This window comes from Falco cherrug, chromosome Z (genome assembly GCF_023634085.1).
Source record: "Falco cherrug isolate bFalChe1 chromosome Z, bFalChe1.pri, whole genome shotgun sequence".
NCBI lineage: Eukaryota > Metazoa > Chordata > Aves > Falconiformes > Falconidae > Falco > Falco cherrug.
Window position 1 is genome coordinate 20,329,945 of NC_073720.1, and position 20,513 is coordinate 20,350,457.

The window sequence follows — 20,513 nt, forward strand, 5'->3', positions numbered from 1 at the left end:
GGCATATAGTCTAAGCAGGTTTTAGCAGTTTCAGGGACTCTCTTATTCTGTGTCATTTGGAGGAAAACCAAACCAGAACCCCAATACCTAATCAAACTTACTGTTGTCTGGGAAATGCTTATAATTGAACTGCTGTGTAGTTTCAGAGTGGACGAATAACACCACCTCGACGAGCCCCATCTCCAGATGGCTTCTCTCCATACAGCCCTGAGGAGACAAATCGTCGTGTCAACAAAGTTATGCGAGCCAGGCTGTACTTGCTGCAGCAGATAGGACCCAACTCTTTCTTAATTGGAGGAGACAGCCCTGATAATAAATACAGAGTGTTTATTGGACCTCAGGTAGAGGACGTTTTTGTGTTGTCAGTAGCTTTTATTAATTTATAGTTATTCTTGGAAAACTGTTCAACATGAAATTAGATCAAGTGTTTGTTGCCAGCCCATGATAATGGTTTTATAAAGCAATATTTAAAAGTCGTAGTCTGTGCTCATGTAATGTTAATGGTCAGCTTGTATTTTGGCTACATGTAGCAAGTACATGAGTTCTGTCTAAAGTTTCTGTTAAACAAAAAAAAACCACCACCAAACCTCTCGTTTAGAAGTAATTATTATTGTTCTGTCTACTTCTCATTCCTGGTGTAGCTTTGAATTATACATCCGAAGTATTTTTGGCTAAAATTTGGACGCTTCATTTTCCTAGTTTCTCATTCTGAAACATTTTACTCCCTCTTATTTGTGGAATATATATAAATGACAAGCACAAGACATAATTCCTTTAATGGTGTGATTATTTTAATTACACCCATAGTGAGGTCCTTTTCATAGTAGTGTGATGCTGCATTGGGAAACATCTAGGTTTTTGAGTAAGTAGAAGCAACCTATTTAGGTTCGATTGCTGTCATGTTATGGATATACAGTGATTATAGGCATGAACTTCTTCTATTATGAAGTGTAGCAATAACTTCAGTTCATTTAAAAAAAAAAATTAAAAAGGGGGGGGGGATGTCAGTTGAAAACTGGTGTAATAATCTGCTTTTTCATGTATATTCCTGAATAATATTTTGGGAATTCTCATTTTCTGTAAGGCCAAGTAAGAAGATATTTATGCCTGTTTATGAAATAGTTTGCATAAACTATTTCTTCCCCCTGCCCCGGGGCAGGAGGGGAGGTACTATATGTTCTATGGTGCATTTAAATGTGGAAGAATTATTTATGTATCTATCAATTCAACAGAGCTTTTGCATATACTTTTCTTTGCAGACTTGTAGCTGTGGCCGTGGGACGTTTTGTATTCATCTGCTGTTTGTTATGCTGCGAGTGTTCCAGCTTGAACCTTCAGACCCAATGCTCTGGAGAAAGACACTGAAGAACTTTGAGGTAGTCTATTTCTAGTAGATCTAATGCAGATCTAAAATACATTCCAGGTAAAAGTGTTTAGGACGTTGTTAAAAATGCTGAAAACTGTTGCCAAGCAACAGTATTATGTTTTTAATCATATCTTTAATTCAGTCTCAAGAGCTCTGTATATAGGAAAAAAATACCTGCAAATAAAAGACGTAACTAAAAGAATAGTAGAGAGCTGTAGTTCAGTGAGTGATTCAAGTTTTGGATTATCTACTCAAATTTGAGTAGATCTGTCTCACTGGTTAGCTGAAAGCTAAACAGAAGGAGGGTCTTCAGAAATAATTGTGTGTGTACTTAAAGCTGTAATTTATTTTTCATAAGCAAATAAGTTTTTGTTGAAAAGTGTTTCTTGTGATCTGTTTATTAGTAACACTTCTGAAATTCCTGCTGCTACTTCTAATGCATTATTGTGAAGATGAATAGATCTTTTTTTAGCAGTACTTAAGCTTCAGTAATAATTACTTTTAAATTACAAGCTATTCATAGTATAAATACGACTGTTGCTGTCTTTTTCTGATGTTAGGTTGAGAGTTTGTTCCAGAAATATCACAGTAGGCGTAGCTCGAGGATCAAAGCTCCATCTCGTAACACCATCCAGAAGTTTGTCTCACGCATGTCAAATTCTCATACATTGTCATCATCTAGTACTTCTACATCTAGTTCAGAAAACAGGTTAGTATTTTTCTAAAGGAATTAAAAGCTTTATTCTGTAGTTTTCTTCTAATTTTGGAGGTTTAGAGTCACCTACATTCTTTTTGTTCAAAGCTACTTTCATTTCAAGCCATGTTAAGTCTCTGTATTCGCAAACAATAGTCAAGCATACGTTAGTCACTGTGGTACCAAGTGGGCATATTAGCTTTATAACTGCTGTTTGAAAAATGTTAAGTAAAGTTGTGAAAAGAATTTTTTTGATCCTTTATGAGTTTAGGAAACAAACTTTTGAAATGTAAATGCAAGACTGAAGCATATATTAACTTTGAAAACCTATTTGTGAGCATTTGTTCAAATGCAAAACTTGTGCAAATGTTGACAAATGAAGAAACATTATTTTTCTTTTTCTCTTGTCCTACTTTGGAGAAATGCTTGTGCCTATGACAATATACTGAAAAATTTTGAGGTAAATGCACTCTGTCTGTGTAAACATAAAAAATATATAAAAAACATAAGTAAACATATTTTAAAGCACTTCATTTAAAATGGGTGATTATTTTAAGGGAGCAATTAACCTATTATGACTTCTGGAGTTTATACAATATTAAACGATGCCTCATTAATTTTAAGCAGTTTGATTCTTTGATACTTTTTCCCCCTAAATTCTAGTACTTGAGTGCTTTTGCATGCTCTTTCCCTTGATTTTGAAAAGATACTGGTTAACTATTTAAACAAGTCGTTCGTACATGTGTTAGTGGGTAAACTAGGCGCCCTCTAGAGAGGCAGAACCACAGAAGGCAACATAAATTGAGACTTTTTTTTGTGTAAAGTGAGACCTAACTTGTGGAGTACCTTGATGTGTTACTTTGTGATAGTAAGTATATAGTTAGATGAATGTATTCAGACAGGTTTATAATTCTGATGTACAGATTGTGGCCTTATTTCCCATCATCTTTTTCTTCCAAATTGTGTCACTGTAAATAAATAGCATAAACAAAGCAGTTAGATCCAGAGCAGACTATGTATTCACTTATCTGGCAAGCCAGTTCCTTTAATGTAGATAACTTGTAAATAATATTTTTTTTTTTATAGAATTGGCTTCACTGGATTGTGAACTTCACTGCATGAGTTATCATGTTTTTTACAGGATGAAAGATTTTTTTCATTTGTTTGCCAGTACACCTTATGATTAGTTCCTAGCATTACTGGTTCAATGAGATAAGTTGCTATTCTGTACAGGTGTAGTCTCCCATAATATAGGTACTGGAGAACACTGAGCATCAGATTCATTTGAGATAAAAGTTTACTCAGTTCTGCTAATTGCTGTGACTTGCAATTATTTTTGGTTTACTACTGATTCTTCAAAAATTTTAAATTAATACTTCGATTTCTATACGAGCTGTGGAAATAAATTTTTCACTGTAAGCTTATTTTTGTGGATTTTTGGAGTTAAAAATAGTGTCAGTATTTGCAAGGAAATGGAAAAGAATGTATGTACAGGAACAATGTATGTACCAATTTTATTGTAAAAATACATGGTTGGTGAACAAATACAGGGTTTCTGCAGACTTCTAGACACATACCAAGTATAAAAAGTTTTTGCTATGAATAGGAATAATTTTGCACGTTTAAACAATATTACAGAAGATTAAAATCAGAGATTTAGCCAGAAAAATTATTTTGAACTTAAACAACAGGTAGTGAAAAAACACAGGTTATATCCATTTAAAAATTAAGGTGGGGTAAATGGACACAACACGACAAACAAGGAGAATGAGTTTTTAAAAATCTACACATGACTTGTAGGTATGTTAGCATTCATGTGAATCCATTGCATTTGTTTCTGTTAGTGGTAGAAAATTCTTCAGTGGCTGTTACCTTCCCTTAATTTTGAGTTTTGCATACATTCATCAAATAGTATTTACAGTTCCCTGTAATGGACTAAAGACCACCTTGTGACTCAACACAGTGAAAGGAGTGTGATGGAAAAAAATGTGGGTAGCTTTCAAAATATAAAAACTAAGAAGTTTTTCAAAACAAAATTATAAATAGAAAACCAAAGGATGGTTTGTTAAAAGAAAAATAATGTTAAGTGACCAGGGCTGAGCCTTTCAATCTCTAATTGGTATCTGACCTAGTTTGAAAAGATGTCATGTGTTTTGTGGCTTTCCTTTTCATTTCAACGGTGTTGTCTGTACTCAGTGCTTCTAAAAATGTGGTTGCTTGCTTACTCAGACCAATGTTTAGGAGAATCATTCATGTATAGCCTATAGTTGTTTAGAAGTAATTGTTCCAATCTGGAAGTTCTTATTTTTTCACTGTTGACACCTGTTCTAAATTCTGATACGGCACTTTTACAATCACAAATACTATTTTTTACAGTATGAAGGATGAAGAAGAACAGATGTGCCCCATTTGTTTGTTAGGCATGCTGGATGAAGAGAGCCTAACTGTTTGTGAAGATGGCTGCAGGAACAAATTACACCACCACTGCATGTCAATATGTATGTTGTCATCTTCATCTGGTTAAGTTCTGATGACTCTAAATATGCAAAATTATTGTAACTTACCGTGTTTTCATTTTTTTTTTTTTTTATTTTAAAGTAAAAAAAACCCCAGAAACCTGCTCTTAAGTAATGTGTGGTAGCCCTTTGAGAGCTTGATATCATTCAGGTACTATTAATAGGTCATATCTTATCAGTTATTCACAAGTCCAGTTTATTATTTGATGCTTTGAGAAAGAAGTTAACTACAGAGTTAGAAGTCTGAGCCTCTTTTACCTGAGTGAGATTATGTCCAACTAGAGCAAGGTTAGGAACAGACTTTGAGCCCTCTGTGACTTGTCATTGGAATGTATGGAAGTCGTCTACTATCAGCTAGGATTATACAGTGAAATACACAGTATGTTTGCATACTACATTAAGAAATATAAATAGTTCGCTTTAACAAATAAAATTCCATCTGCCATATTTTAATATTTTAGGAAAGTATTGTCTATGTTTGAGGTTGAAAAGGCATCGCATTTCAGTTTGTAACTTTTAATATTAGTGGTAGTGCTAAACGGAAGGATTTCTACATGCACAAACTGTTTAAAAGCCCATATTTATCAGGCTGCTGTAAATGCCTCAGTTCTGAAGTGTTTAACCTGAAACTTAACATTCTTCAGCAAAACTTTTTGTTCTGGTTTTATACATTGTAAAACTCAAGTGCATATTATCCTGTTGCTGTGTTCCAGGGGCAGAAGAATGCAGAAGAAACAGAGAACCACTTATCTGTCCTCTTTGTAGATCTAAATGGAGGTCTCATGATTTCTATAGGTAAAGATTCAGTCTGTATGTAACAAACTATATGTTTCTGGATCCTTAGTGGATGCTTCTAAATATGCTGAAGTATTTACTTCAGCATATGTTTCATTTGTTAATCCGTGTTATTTGTTGTTAACCTGTAGTCATGAATTGCCAAGCCCTGTGGATTCTTCTGTTGTCCATGTAGTTCAGCAACAATCTACAGCTGGATCACAGAGAAGAACCCAAGAGAGCAATTTTAACCTTACTCATTATGGGGTCCAGCAGATCCCTTCTGCCTATAAAGATTTAGCTGAGCCATGGATTCAGGTAATTTTACTTTGTAAAAGAAGCTTCCAGTGTAACAGCTTATTTTGAACTGTTTTTCTAGGTTTGTCAGATCAACAATTGAAAAATTTATTCTGGCTCCCATCAGCTTTATGGTTGGTTATTAATGGAAATAATTATATTAACTTTCATCAGAAGAGAAGGTTTTCCAGTCTTGTTTGAACTGGGGTTTCAGTTTTGGACTTTATCTTGGGCCTCATATTAAAGGTCCATGTAATAAAATGTATTATTTTTAACTCTAGTTTTGGTTGTGCAAGTGTCACATACATACAAAGCTGGCACTTAATGTTATCCAAGTTGTGTTGCAGGAGCTGAATGACCCCAACCCTATAGAGTCACCTGAGGGTTCAGGGTTCAGCTGAGCAGGGGTCATACACTTAAAAGCGGGAGGACTTGTACTGTCTGGATGTCTGCTGTAATTTTTGTCTGGTATAGCCAGACTGTGGCTTCAAGGTTGTTTACATCAATGTCTATAGAAACAAACTCCATTCTGAATAATTAAAATTCAAAGTGAATGAAATCATTCATACAGTCATCCTCCCACTTAACAGAGTTTTTGGAGAACTGATAGCTTACCATTTATGATGTTTCATTTCTGTCACATAATCTTCTTTTAACATATGGTTCCTGTCAGACTTTTTAAGGTGATTTTTCAGCAGAAACATTTCTTTGCTCTTTTTGATTTCTCCTCTTAGTTGCAGTATTATTCAGTTTGACTCCTGTAACATTGCTTTTTCCTTGGCAGGTATTTGGAATGGAGTTAGTTGGCTGCTTGTTTTCTCGAAACTGGAATATACGAGAGATGGCACTTAGACGTCTTTCCCATGATGTTAGTGGTGCTCTATTACTGGCTAATGGTGAAAGCACTGGAAATTCTGGAAGTAGCAATGGAACAAGTGCTGGAGCTCTGGGGGCAGCTAGTGGGTCATCTCAGACCAGTATCTCAGGAGATGTGGTGGTGGAATCCTGCTGCAGTGTGCTGTCCATGGTCTGTGCTGACCCTGTCTACAAAGTATATGTTGCTGCTTTAGTAAGTAGTTGTTTGTTGTATTCCAGTAATTTCAGTTACTTCATTTTTCAAGGGGAGGGAAAGGAAAGAGGTATACGAAGTCAGGAATCCAAGTAGTTGTTGAGCACCACTGATGACTTGACTTTTAACCATCATCTGAGAGCAAGAGTGAAATGACTTGACTCTGCTGGCCAAATATAAGGAAATGCTTGCTACAGTCCTAAGAATTAACAGTAATTGAATGACTAGGTTCTTTCCAATCTCAAAGAATATGTGATTAATTCTAACGGTGAATATGTAGTAAGCTACCTATCCTTTGAACATTTCAGTGATATTTTAAATGCAATTTATATAAAACTATTTACAACTCTTAAATGTATACATATATATACAACTCTTACAAAAAAATAATTGTGTAGTTAATTTGATTTCATACGTACTGCTTTTTTCCTTTCTTTTAGAAAACGCTAAGAGCCATGCTGGTATATACTCCCTGTCATACTTTGGCAGAGAGGACCAAACTACAGCGACTTCTCAAGCCAGTTGTAGAGACAATATTAGTTAAATGTGCAGATGCCAACAGGTATGGTGTCTATGAACATCAGATTCATTTTTGGATTGTTACTGAAATGTCTTGAAGCTTCGTTAGTTGCTATTTATGTGGAACTATGAGACCACTTATAGTTGGTGGTGAAATAAAATGTGTGGGTCATATATGTAAATGTATGTCATGTTTTTGTCAAAGTCTGATTACTACCAAAAAACTTCTGGCTTGAAAGATGTAAGTTTTGAAGGCACCTGGTTTTATTTTTCCAATACTTACAGAATTTAAATGATACTTTGCTTTCATAAGGCCCTTTTTCCCCTCCCCCCTAAAATAAAGGAAGATGTTAGGTGCAGTCATGAACCATCTGTTCCATCTCAATTGACACTGCTTTGTTTGAATTCTCAAGGCTCACCTTTTAAGTAGTCAGCAAGTACCCTCAGCAGTTGGCAGTTTTGTATGTTTCCTACTTCAACAAAAGCTGTTGTACATCTGTGCCATGAAGCATTAACATTACATTTTATTTCAGTGGACTGTTAGGAGATGGCTATTCTGAGTGAATGTTCTTGACATTTCTAGCTTGAGTAGGCCTTGTCTTCCTATCCCAAGCTACCCATATCTGTTCTGCCAGACCAACAGTTTCTTCATCTGTACTGTAAACTTGATGCAGAAGTCCACTAGCTTGACTTTTGTCTCTAGGTTTAGTTTCTATGCAGCATTTCTTCTGAAACTAGAGATGCCCCAGCAAAAGTGGAATAGTCTAAAGTTAAGTGGAATAGAACTGTTCCTTGTGTTGCTGGCTTTCTGGACTTGGCCTCTTTTTGCTATAGGATAAGGTCCTATTTGGGTTTTTGTTTGTTAGTGATAGACATTACTTTCCTGGAAGTATCCTTGTAAAAAAAAAAAAAAAAAAAAAGTCACAACTATTGGTAGCTTACAGATAGAGGTTTATAGAAATGTTGTGGAATAAATTGATTGGACAGAGGATATAGAAATGTTGTGGAATAAATAAAACTTCTCATGCACAATTCTAAGCTAATGATTATTGAAATAAAATGATCAGAATGTTTTTTCCTTGAAAGCGTTTGCTAAAAGTGTTATTTTTTTGTTTTAATGTCTTCTAGTCGAACAAGTCAACTTTCAGTCTCAACATTATTGGAGATGTGTAAAGGCCAAGCAGGCGAGCTGGCAGTCGGGAGAGAGATCCTTAAATCTGGTAATAATAGCTCTTCATATATGATTGATCTACAGTTACAAGCAAATATACTGAAGTGTTTTAAATTTAATACTGGACTTATCCAATATCAGTATGGCAAAAAGAACAGTATTTCTCTGAGCAGTTTGGCAGGGGGAGTAATTTGGGCACACAATGTGTATTTCTGTATGATACAATCCTGACCTTTATTTAGATATTAGTTTAGATAGTGAACATACCTAATCCCTGTCTTTATCAACTTTTTTTTATAGGGTCCATTGGTATTGGTGGTGTTGATTATGTCTTAAATTGTATTCTTGGAACACAAACTGAATCTAGCAACTGGCAAGCGCTACTGGGGCGACTTTGTCTAATAGACAGACTTCTGTTGGAATTTCCTGGTGACTTTTACCCCCACATTGTCTGTGGAGATGTTTTACAGGCTGATACTGTAGTAGACAGGTACTTTCTTACATTATGAAACTATTACTCTTCATGGTTGTATTTGCAGTATTGATTTCTTAAAAAAAATATTGTAATTCCTGTAAACGAATAGTATGTATTTATAGGCAGAAGTGCGCTTACTTCATTAAGTAAATGGCTGTCTTTTTAAAAACTTCTGACCTGTGAATCAGTTTTGAAGTACCAGCACAGCAATAAATCGCCTTTCTACTGCAGAACTGATGGCTAAATACATTATCTTGAAATGTCTCTCTTAGCACTAGTTAACTAGAGCATATCAGCATATAAAACACCTTTTTTTTTCTTTTTTTGTTTGTTTGTTTGTTTTGTTAGGTATAAGAAACTTCTTTCCCTCCTAACTTTCGCCTTGCAGTCAATTGACAATTCACACTCAATGGTTGGTAAACTATCGCGGAGAGTATTTTTGAGTGCAGCAAGAATGGTGGCAAGAGTGCCCCATGTTTTTGTAAAGCTGTTAGAAATGTTGAGTGTGACAAGCTCAACTCATTATGCAAGAATGCGTCGACGTCTGATGGCGATAGCAGATGAAATGGAAATTGCAGAAGCCATCCAGCTAGGCATGGAAGAAATACACTCTGGGGAATGTCAACGTGAAGACTTCTTGCCCCTACCCGTACCAGATAACTCTCCAGAAGCTACAGAAAGTAATACCCCTAACAATACTGTCCAGTTTTCAGGGAAAAGTGGGAAAGGTTTAAGTGATAAAAAAATGAGCGCCAGTCCAGAGGACATTGCTGAGACACTGGCTGGCCTTACTGTGGGCCTTCCTGTTTCATCAGTAACCACAGAGCAACCAAAGCCAGCCATTCAAACAAAAGGAAAACCCCACAGTCAGTGTTTGAACTCTTATGCCTCATCCAGTCATTCCCAGTCACTATTCCCAATGCTTCTGTCTCCTTCAAACCCATCTGTACCAGCTGGCACTGTAGCAGATGTCTCTAAACTCAGACCTCAGGGATTCGTTCCCTGTAAAATCCCCTCACTTTCTCCTCAAACACAGCGGAAACTTTCTCTCCAGTTTCAGAGAAACTGTTCTGAAAATAAAGAACCAGAGAAGCTTTCTCCAGTTTTTACTCAAGCCAGGCCATTGCCATCCAGTCACATACACAGGCCAAAGCCATCACGACCCACCCCAAGTGATGTGAACAAGCAGGGAGAAACCTTAAAAAATAGCATGACACTTGACCTGAATGGTATTTCACAGTGTGATGGCAATAGTAGTAGTAGCAGTAGCAGTGCGGTTATACCAAGTGAGGAGACGGTGTTCACACCCGTAGATGAAAGATGTCGTTTGGATGTTAATGCAGAGCTCAATTCCAGTATCGAGGACCTGCTGGAGGCATCCATGCCAACGGGTGATGGCACAGTTACGTTCAAGTCTGAAGTTGCAGTTCTTTCTCCAGAGCGGGCAGAAAACGATGATACTTACAAAGATGATGTAAATCATAATCAAAAATGCAAGGAAAAGATGGAAGCTGAAGAGGAGGAAGCTTTAGCTATTGCAATGGCAATGTCAGCGTCTCAAGATGCCCTGCCAATTATTCCCCAGCTACAGGTCGAAAATGGTGAAGATATTATAATCATTCAGCAGGATGTAAGTATACATATGGGAATTTAGCCTAGGTTCACTGACCTTATAAAGCAGTGCTGTTTATGTATTTCTGAAGCTATGTAAAACAGAAAGGTACTCAGTACACTCTCCTAGGAGTTGGAGTATAAAGTCTGCCAGTTGAGGGTGCTAACAGAACATTTCCATGGTTATTAATTAGTTTAGAGAAGGTATTTGGAAGAGAAACACCATGCCATGTACCAGATGGCAAAGAAGGTAGCCTAGAAGTGGGGAAACCAGGAAATGAGAGCAAAAGTTTTAAGCAGAAGTAGAACAGTACTGAGTCTTAATGCTCCCTGACTTTGGAGGCAATTGTATAAAACCAAACCAGTGTCGGAAAGAAAGGGTGGAGATCTTGTCGGCACATCTTGAAATAGAAGATGTAATGTACCTCAGAAGTCAGAAAAAAAATATTTTTTTGCAAATAGATAAAAGCACAAGAAATAAGAACAGAGAAAGGAGTATTTTATTTGTGATCCTTTGCATAGGGTAACATGTGAAGCATAGAAAACAACATGATTTTAATGTGTTTAATATAGGTGCTAACTAAAACCTTAACAACATGTGAGATTAGGAAAAGAAAAAAGTCTTGTTCCTCTTTGTGTCCTTAAATCTTGCCTTTCACCTTCAGGTAGTAATACAGAGGAGGCTCTGTGTTCTTACATATAGTAGGAGTATGTGGATTACAAAATACACTGATGTTTGGTCTCACCTGGAAAATGTATAATGTGCAGTATAAAGAACTGTAAGGGAGAGAAGAGACATATAAGCTTGGATATTTTGTAACCTTCCAGAATGTCTTCATTTTAGATGCGTGCCAGTAAGTATGGAATTGACTTGGAATTTAATTTGCAGACACCAGAAACCCTGCCTGGACATACCAAAGCAAAACACCATTACAGAGAAGATGCAGAATGGCTTAAAGGTCAGCAGATCGGTCTTGGAGCCTTCTCTTCCTGTTACCAAGCTCAAGATGTAGGAACGGGGACATTAATGGCTGTAAAACAGGTAAATACTTCAAATACTTCACTTTCTTGAATATATTGTGCTTGTATATTTCTTTGGAATAGCAAATATAAAAGCTCTCTGCTTTCACACACTTCTTGTATTCCTTGCTTCCTCTGCTCCCTGTCATGTGTTCTCACAAAACACATAATACCATGCACGTAAAGACTTTTTATTAGCTTAATATTTTCAGGTTTTTTCACCTATATGCTCATTTTCCTTCACAGTTCAAGTGCATTTTTTTCTATAACCAGGTTCATAATTCAGTGACAGAGTTAGGAATGGAGTCCAGATAACATGATTCCAAATTAATGCCCTATTTGCAAGGTAGCTGTTAAAAGTAGTTTCCCCATACCTGTCAAGACTTTTTTTTCCTAAAACAGTTTAAGCAGAGGAAATGTAGTTTAATGCTGATTTTCTCTGATCCAGCAGCCAACTTTGAGGCAAGTATTTTTAGCATTTAAATCAACAGATAACGTAGTGTGACTGAGAAAAGAGGCCTAAATGCACACGCTTCACTCAATATTTTTTTTTTTCAAGGTTCCAGATGTGATTACATCTTTTACATGTTATGGTGCCGTAGGCCTGAATCAGTGATACCAACACAGGGAGAATCTTAGTCCTAACATTTTCTTATTAATTCTAGAATTACCTTACACCTGTTAGTTGAGGCTGCTTCTGCAGAGTTGATTCTCATGCCCAAGTAAAATTCTCTGCAGCATACCGTTATTTCAGACTTAGTATGGATCAGAGCTGGAATTGGCTCCAGTTCCATTAAATTACTTCTGATCTGCTCCTTCCCCATGCTCCTGCAACTGAATTTCTGGGATAAGTGGTTTAGTTATAAAACAGGTGGTATGGTTAAACTGGTAAAAGCCTTATCAATAACAATGCTGTCAGAATCCTGTTTGAGGCCTTATCTTTCCTCCTTTTCTTCAACATCTGGAAAAAAAAAATTCCTGCTTTAAGCAGAGGAGAGTCAAGAAGGAAGTTTCCTCACTCCATGCTTGAAGAGATTTTTTTATTGGTATTTCCCCTGAAGGTCACTCTTAACTTTCTATGATTAACTCACATAGAGATACATTCTCAACCAAAGGGGCTTGAGATAAAAGAATACTTGCTATTTCCAGCAAGGGTGGAAAACCATGCATTCTTGTTACACTACTGAAGCAGGTGGTACAGGACTGATTATTATGTCAGGTAATTCTAAATACAATATTTCAAAACAGGTAACATATGTCAGGAACACATCATCTGAGCAAGAAGAGGTAGTTGAAGCGCTGAGAGAAGAAATAAGGATGATGAGTCATCTGAACCATCCTAACATTATTCGAATGCTGGGTGCTACATGTGAGAAGAGCAACTATAACCTCTTTATTGAATGGATGGCAGGTAAACAACTACTATGCCAAAGAAAATTGAAATATCAGTTGAGTCTTGAACTAAGTACTTTCATACTGCATCTTGCATCGCTTCAGTTTGCAAATTCATGTTTTCATTGCTGTTGGTATCCAGTATAAACGTCTACTTACAGAACAGTTTAAGTGGTTGTAGCAAAATTCTTACTGGTGCATACTTTTTTTGATGTGGAATGTTCCATACCTAATCTGTCATAAAGTTAAAGCAATTGGAAGCCCCGAACAAAAATTCGGGTTTTTTTCTCAATTTCTGAATCTAAAGGAGGGGTTAGAAATTTTGAGAGACAGGCACTTCACCTGGAAGTACATCAAACAGTTACATTTTCAGTGTACCTGCAGCTAAGTTATATTTAGTAACTTTCCTAGAAAATTTGGAATACCTGTCATTTGTTTTTGTCTCACGCATTTTCATAAAAATTGTGTGAGGTGACATGCAAAGGCATTTTAGACCTTAAAGTAAATTTCTAATAATAGGTAGTAAGCAGGATGCTTTGGGAAAAACTTGTTCAAATTTCAAATGTATTTTAAGTGCTAATTTAGTGAAATTTCTCATTATTGTATAGAGCAGGGACAAGAAAATATGTATCTTTTTGTTAAGAAGGAGCTTTATTGATTTTTATGAATGGGATTATATATTGTTGTTGTCCACTTACCAAGACTAGATTTGGATACATCCTTAGTCTTCAGAAAAGACAGCTTTGTACCTTGACTTAAGTTCTTTGGCAGAAACCACTTAGCAATACCAGAGTGCTAACAAGCAAAGCCCAAGTATGTGTTACTACAAGAAGTAGTGCAGAAAATATTTTCTCGAAACTAAGAGTACTTAACTTTTTAAAGAACATTTTTTCCAAGATAATATTATTCAAATAAGTAAATGTCAGGATTTGTCTTTACCTCATTCAAGCCAAAGTTAGATTAGTATAGTTTGACAGACACAATGGAAATCCAAAATCTTGAGGCTCTATATACCAATTTTGGAAAACAGAGGAAGATACTGCTTTTCCTTGTTTGCTCATTGCTTGTATATATTGGTACTTGGGTGGTAACAAAAGTAAATTAAGATCCTTAAAGGGAACACTTACTGGAGACTGCAACTGTCTATTGCCCCAAAGAAAGCTAGTGTTCTGCAGCATAAATGTAAATGCAAAATGTGAATAAATGTGTAAGTTTTTACTAGCAAGAGTACTTTCTTTGTACACAAAAGGATTTGTACATTCTTTTAAGGAAGTATGAAACCATTAGGAAGCATGAAGGCTTAAGTCTTTAATGTATACAGTTCCAGGTAGAAAGTAATGAAGTAACCAAGTATATTACCTTTTGCCTGTGAAACTTTTGGTTTGTTTTTTTTTTTGGCAGGGGAGAAATGTACTTACAAATTAGGAACACCAATACCAAGTTCCAATTTTAGTGGGCAGTGTTGCATTCTACTAGTACAAAATATAAGTGTTAATACAATGTATTTTTTTATCTTCTAGGGGGTTCAGTTGCTCATTTGTTAAGTAAATATGGAGCCTTCAAAGAATCTGTTATTATTAATTACATAGAACAACTGTTACGTGGCCTTTCTTACCTCCATGAGAATCAGATAATCCATAGAGATGTTAAAGGTGAGAATTACTTAGAATATCTTTTAAGAAAGAATATTCAGAAAGCAGCATCTATTTTGGCTTGAGACCTATTGCTTCTTTCAGACACCATCTCAAGAGTGATATTTCTGTTGGGCTTGTCTGATCATTCTTAAGAACCTTTAGTTGCTAAAATTAATCAGAACGTTCATAGCATGCTTGGGGATATTTGCTACCCATGCCAATAGTTTAGAAAAATTGTTTATGTCAATTTATTCAAAATATGAAGTTGCCATATAGTTTTAAAGATTGCTAGTTAATTTAATGTAGATGTTTACACTGAATTGATGCTAAAATCTGTGAACAAGCCAAGATAGAGGTCAGGTTTCTAATATATAGGAATGCTGTGATGAGTTTTCTTCCTTCATCCTAATTGAACATAAATATAGTTGTACTGTGTTTGGGGAATATGTGGACTTTATTGGGGAATACCTGTCTTAATGAACTTTTCCCTTTAATGTCACTATAGCTGTCCATGAACTGGAGAGATATCCATACAAGTAGCAGCATAGTAATGACAAATATTTGTCTTTAATAGTCATCTTAAAATAGGAAAACTTCGATTGTTCTGTAATTCTCTCCAAGACAATTCAAAGTTGCTTAAGGCTGAAGTAAGTTTAAATTTCATAGGGAGCTGCAGGCAATGAAAACCTCCAGGGTTTTAGGTCACTGTTTCCTTTCATTATTCCATATCCAGGCATTGTTCCAGAATCCTGTGTTTGCCCTACTTTGAAAGTTTGATTGCTTCTCTAAATCTCTGACAGCCCCAAGCTGTGTGCAGTATCATTCAGGCATAACAGAAAAGTGACATTAGTAGACAGTGTCCTTGATTTTATTTCCATGATATTGGGGGTGGGGAATGTCAGCCTATTTATAGTTCTGAAATGTTCACCCTTTTGCCTTTAATAGAAAGCCAACTAGCAGTATTTTTATTGTGCTGTTGACAGGTGCCAATTTGCTAATTGACAGCACAGGTCATAGATTAAGAATTGCTGATTTTGGAGCTGCAGCCAGGTTGGCATCAAAAGGAACTGGTGCTGGGGAGTTTCAGGGACAGTTGTTGGGAACTATTGCATTTATGGCACCAGAGGTAAGAAACCAGTTTGGGAAGTTACTTCCAAAAGTTTGTTTGCACTCTTTAAGCTAATTCTAAATAACAGAAAATTGCTGTAAATGCTTCAAACATGGTTTAAATGTGCTTTTTATAAAGAATAGGAATGATTCCGACATGATGACACTTATTTCTCTCTGTTGAAGTTGTTTTAAGTAGTTTGTTACAAGATGTACCTATCATGAATATTGTTATGAGAACCCAAATGACCATTTGGTCAGAAGCTAACTTGGCTTTGTCCCTTATCAGGCATTTTATTTACTAGCTCTCTACAGCTGTGTAAATCTTGTGCCATTTACATCACTGATCACATTCTCAACCTGAAACGTTAATCAGAATGCACTTGGTTAATAATATTTTTTTGCATCTAAAGTATTTACAGTTAAGAGACGCTGAAGCAGATAATCTAAGCTTTGGTCTGTTTGTCTGTCCAGGTTCTGAGAGGTCAGCAGTATGGTAGGAGCTGTGATGTGTGGAGCGTTGGCTGTGTTGTTATAGAAATGGCTTGTGCTAAACCTCCCTGGAATGCAGAGAAACACTCCAATCATCTTGCTCTGATATTTAAGGTGAGGTATTTTGTTGCTGCCATTATGCCGCAAGAGGTGCTGCCTAATTTCATATACAGTAATGTGAATTTTAGAAAAGTATACTAGTAGGGGTTGTTCCAGTAGCTCTTCTTAATACTGGAGCTGTTAGTACAAAATCAATACTGATACCAACATAATTATACTTGCTTGTTCAAAAAAAAAAAAAAGGCTTCCAACACAATAATATGCAGGAAAAGCCCTGTTGTAAGATATAAAACCGTAGTGTAACAGGCTAAAAAAATATCTGGGGATGAGTTGACCTTGACTCTAGACAGCACACGAGGATTTGAACTCTTTCTTACAATCCTGTAAAATACAGGAGCAAAAGAAGTTTTTCCACCATAAAACATGTATGTATGTATTCATACTTCATAGTGGGGAATGTCCTTCGGTAAAAACCTGATGTTCCACGTTCAGACTTTGCTGAAAGATTTTTACTATTATGCCACGCTCTGTATGAATGTTGCTGCTCCCTTTTCTAGTCATCCATGTTGGCATTCATGTTTCTACAGTTCATCTCCTGACTGATTTGAATAAGGTATGACTGTAGAAAATACTGCTGCAAGTGGAGAAGGGGATTATTAGCATTTTCACTAGCATGGGTGAAGAAAGAGTTCCCACAAAACAGAACTAGCACAGCAGTATTGAGATGTATTCTAATTAAGTACATATCACTGTGATAGGAGTTTGTAATTGTCTTGTGTCTGTGTGAATCTGGTGGTGCCTCTCAATCGCCTTGCTTAACTTAATTAACCAAAATTAATTTGGTTGCGAGTGATCTGCATCCTGGGGTGGTAGCAGAAATGTGGTAAAGGCAGTGCAAGAGAACATACCCAGCTTAATGTATCATAATGTAACATTGCTCAGCTTAATAAATCTCCATGTTGGCTTAGGCCAGTTGACAGTGGTAGCAACTAGTAGAGTAAAGAATATCCATACGTATAGCATGAGAGCTTTTCTTATGGCCTGCTCAGCAGATGGTTGCTGCAGAATCTTGCTGTGAGAAGAAAATTTAGAGAAAAAGTGAGAGAGGCAGACTGTGAAAGGCAGTAGGCATAAGGGCAAGTTAAGATCCATTTTATAAAATGGAAGCAGTAATGTAATCTTGAAACTGCGGTAGGAAATATGCTAAGTGGAGCAAAAACTCATAACTTGTTAGCCAAAAATGATCAGCTTGTGGAAGGCTTTTGGAGTAGGAAAGGGGGCTTAAAAATTTACTGGCCTCTAAAATTTTTTTTCCCTTTGTTCAGATTGCTAGTGCAACTACTGCTCCATCAATCCCAACGCATCTGTCTCCTGGCTTGAAAGACGTGACTCTTCGGTGTTTGGAACTTCAACCTCAGGACAGACCCCCATCAAGGGAACTGCTGAAACACCCAGTCTTCCGTACTACATGGTAGCTACTTATGTGTAAGGCTAATATACTGAAGAAGATGCTACTGAATATACAATAACTGTCCTGCAGTGCAGTTAAGCACAGCAATTATATTCTGCTGGCCTTAATGACAGATACATCAAGGACTTAAGGCAAGTGGAGGACCCTACCTAAGTATGTGATTGACAAATCGAGATCTTTACCTAAGCTTAGTATGCAATGTTTCAGAACTTGTGCAGAGATTTGTAAACTGTGCCTTTTCAAACATCTGGCTCTATGTGAACACAAAAGCATTTGTCCTTAAATCTGCATGATTATTTAGCAGATAAATGATTTTTATTTTATTTGGAGCACTTTTTCAGCAATATTAGGAGCTGAGGGGCTCAAGATCTTTTTTGATATAGCAATCAGTTCCAGTTCACGTCATGTAGATGTAAGCAGAGTTCTGCAATAAATCAGTTTTCAGGACTAGTAAAAGGAAGTTCTGTATCTGTTCCTTTTAAGCACACAAAGTTCTCTGAGTAACAAATCCAAACATTAATGAATACTTCATAAAAAAGACTTTTTGCCTTCCTTAAAGTAAGAGCAGGCAGTTATGGTTCACTGTGCGTTTACTGCTGGCCATGTAATTTCTTTTGAAATTAAAAGTTTGCTTTCATTGTTTTGTTAGTGTTTGTTTGTTGTTTTTTTTTAACTTTGAGGGAAAGGGGATCTTTTAAAATAGTCTTTAGAAAAAGATGCAAGCTGTGTCATGAAATATCTTGCTGACACAAGATTTTTTTTAAAACAGATTTGCTGGAAATCTGGAAAAAATAAAATGCTGCCTTCAACAAGGCAGTGTTGAAGGCTCTGATAGTATAGGTTATTTAAAAGATAAACCAGGAAAAACAAGATTGTTCTGCATAAAACAACCTAGTCTGAATCATCCTAAATTGTTGAGCCTTCTTTTCATATAGCATTTTCTTCTGGCAAATCATGTAGAGAGGTTTCATGTCAAAGGCTCGAAACCAAGCTCCCATTAAATTTTTGGGGAGACTGACCTGTACTTAGTGGGAGCACGTGCCAACTGTGAGAAAATCTCATCCTTTGTGTAACAAAACTGAGGTCATGTTCTCTACTGATAACTAAGTTTTACCTGCTGTTTTCCTTCTGCCATACATCATCGATTTACTGTAGCCATTTAGTGATAATATTATTTGAAAATGTTAAAAATATTACCATAAGAAAGGTATTTATTTTAACAAGAAACAAACTTGGACTTGAAAAGCAAGATAAAGTAAAATGTGAAGTAAAGCTTCACCTGTAGTGCAAAACTTGTGGTTTTTTAGCAGGTGTGTGTGTTTTTTTAAAAAAACATGTTTTTAAAATTATTTTAAAGGCAGGTTTTTAGATTCTGATGCATGTAATCCTGAAGGAAAATGGCAGCTTTTCTTTTGCTTTTTTAAAAGGGGGATCTTTTTAAATCGAATATTGATTGTGTTTAATCTTTTTGGAAAATAAATACTGTTTGTGTTTTAACTCTTCAGAAGCCAGTTGGATTGTTGGACTGAAATAGAATTGGTTATTTTCAAAGACTCAGGACAAACTAAATAAGCTATAGTACCTTAAAAATATACAATACAAATTGGAATTAAAACATCTTAAAGATAAGTTTACAGGAATGATAGTGCTCATACTAATAAAAAAAGCAGTGTCATTAGTTGTGAATGTTTCTTTTGGAAATTTTACATTCCTTTGTTTTGGAAGATTGGCAGACTTTGAAGAGTTAAAAAGATAATACCGAAATGTGAAGTTTGGTAGCTCTGTTTTGTATTTTGTACTTGACTCTTTTTTTTTTTTTGACCACTTTAGAATTTCTCATTCTAATAAGATTGTTTCCAAGTCTTTCTTATGTGCAAGCTTTAAAGGATGCACTCTTGCCAATTCATGTACTGGAAGATCAGTTGTCAGATTAATACTGTTTCTGGCAGAAATGTAAACTGTATAAACTGATGAACCTCAGCTAATCAGTATTACTTTGTAGATCACCATGCCTACCACATTTCAAACTCAAACTGCCTCTAGGTGTCCAAATGCATTTGTTTGAGTTTGTTTGTGTTTCCCTTGGCTTGCTGGTAATTGTGGTGTTTTTAAAATGCAGATGTGATGTAATATTCTTATTTTCTTTGGATCAAAGCTGGACTGAAAATTGTATTGTGTAATTATTTTTTTTGTGTTCTTAATGTTATTTGGTACTTAAGTTGTAAATAATGTCTACTGCTGTTTATTCCAGTTTCTACTACCTCAGGTGTCCTATAGAGTTTCTTCTACCAAAGTTCACTTTCACAATGAAATTATATTTGCTATGTGACTGATTCCTAAGACTTCCAGGGCTTAAGGGCTAACTTCTATTAGCACCTTACTGTGCAAGCAAATTTTACAGAAATCTCTGGGTTAAGAAATTTGGCTTCATTGTATCCTTTGTTATTTTAAATATATCAAGATATTTTAATTAAAAGTTTTTACCCCATTGAACCAATTTTATATAGTATAATTTGTACGTATTTTGGTGGTTTGTCTTTATAGTAAATAAAAGTTTTTGAACAAATAGTGTCCTTTGCTTTTGTTATGTAAACACATTCATTTACTGCGTATAAACAGTGAAGTGTACCAGAAATACTTTATTCACAATTTCCGATGCAACATTCAATATATGAAGCAGTTTCTAATATTAAATGACACACATGAATGGGTATTGGCTGATAGACTTATATCTTGGGTGTATCCATAAAGAGTGCTTAGCTAAAGGGCAGCAACAAACACTATTTTTTTTTTTTAATTACTAATAAAGGTAGGAACTTCCCTTACAATAATACTGTATCTGTGA

The 20,513-nt window shown here is 35.9% G+C and overlaps 1 protein-coding gene across 2 annotated transcripts in view; it reads left to right on the forward strand.

Annotated features, from left to right (window-relative positions):
- The window catches only part of MAP3K1 (mitogen-activated protein kinase kinase kinase 1), a 61,429-nt gene extending 41,195 nt beyond the window's left edge, over positions 1–20,234 (forward strand). For both annotated transcript variants that reach the window (XM_055698791.1, XM_055698790.1), the window contains exons 4-20: positions 141–341; positions 1,260–1,376; positions 1,927–2,075; positions 4,437–4,558; positions 5,290–5,371; positions 5,503–5,668; positions 6,432–6,716; positions 7,157–7,278; positions 8,364–8,455; positions 8,707–8,896; positions 9,230–10,511; positions 11,382–11,534; positions 12,761–12,923; positions 14,425–14,556; positions 15,522–15,664; positions 16,120–16,251; positions 17,523–20,234. In XM_055698791.1, the coding sequence (XP_055554766.1) occupies positions 141–341; positions 1,260–1,376; positions 1,927–2,075; positions 4,437–4,558; positions 5,290–5,371; positions 5,503–5,668; positions 6,432–6,716; positions 7,157–7,278; positions 8,364–8,455; positions 8,707–8,896; positions 9,230–10,511; positions 11,382–11,534; positions 12,761–12,923; positions 14,425–14,556; positions 15,522–15,664; positions 16,120–16,251; positions 17,523–17,672 (3,681 nt within the window). In that variant the 3' untranslated portion in view covers positions 17,673–20,234. The remainder of the gene's footprint in view (positions 1–140; positions 342–1,259; positions 1,377–1,926; positions 2,076–4,436; positions 4,559–5,289; positions 5,372–5,502; positions 5,669–6,431; positions 6,717–7,156; positions 7,279–8,363; positions 8,456–8,706; positions 8,897–9,229; positions 10,512–11,381; positions 11,535–12,760; positions 12,924–14,424; positions 14,557–15,521; positions 15,665–16,119; positions 16,252–17,522) is intronic.
- The last annotated feature ends 279 nt before the right edge of the window (positions 20,235–20,513 follow it).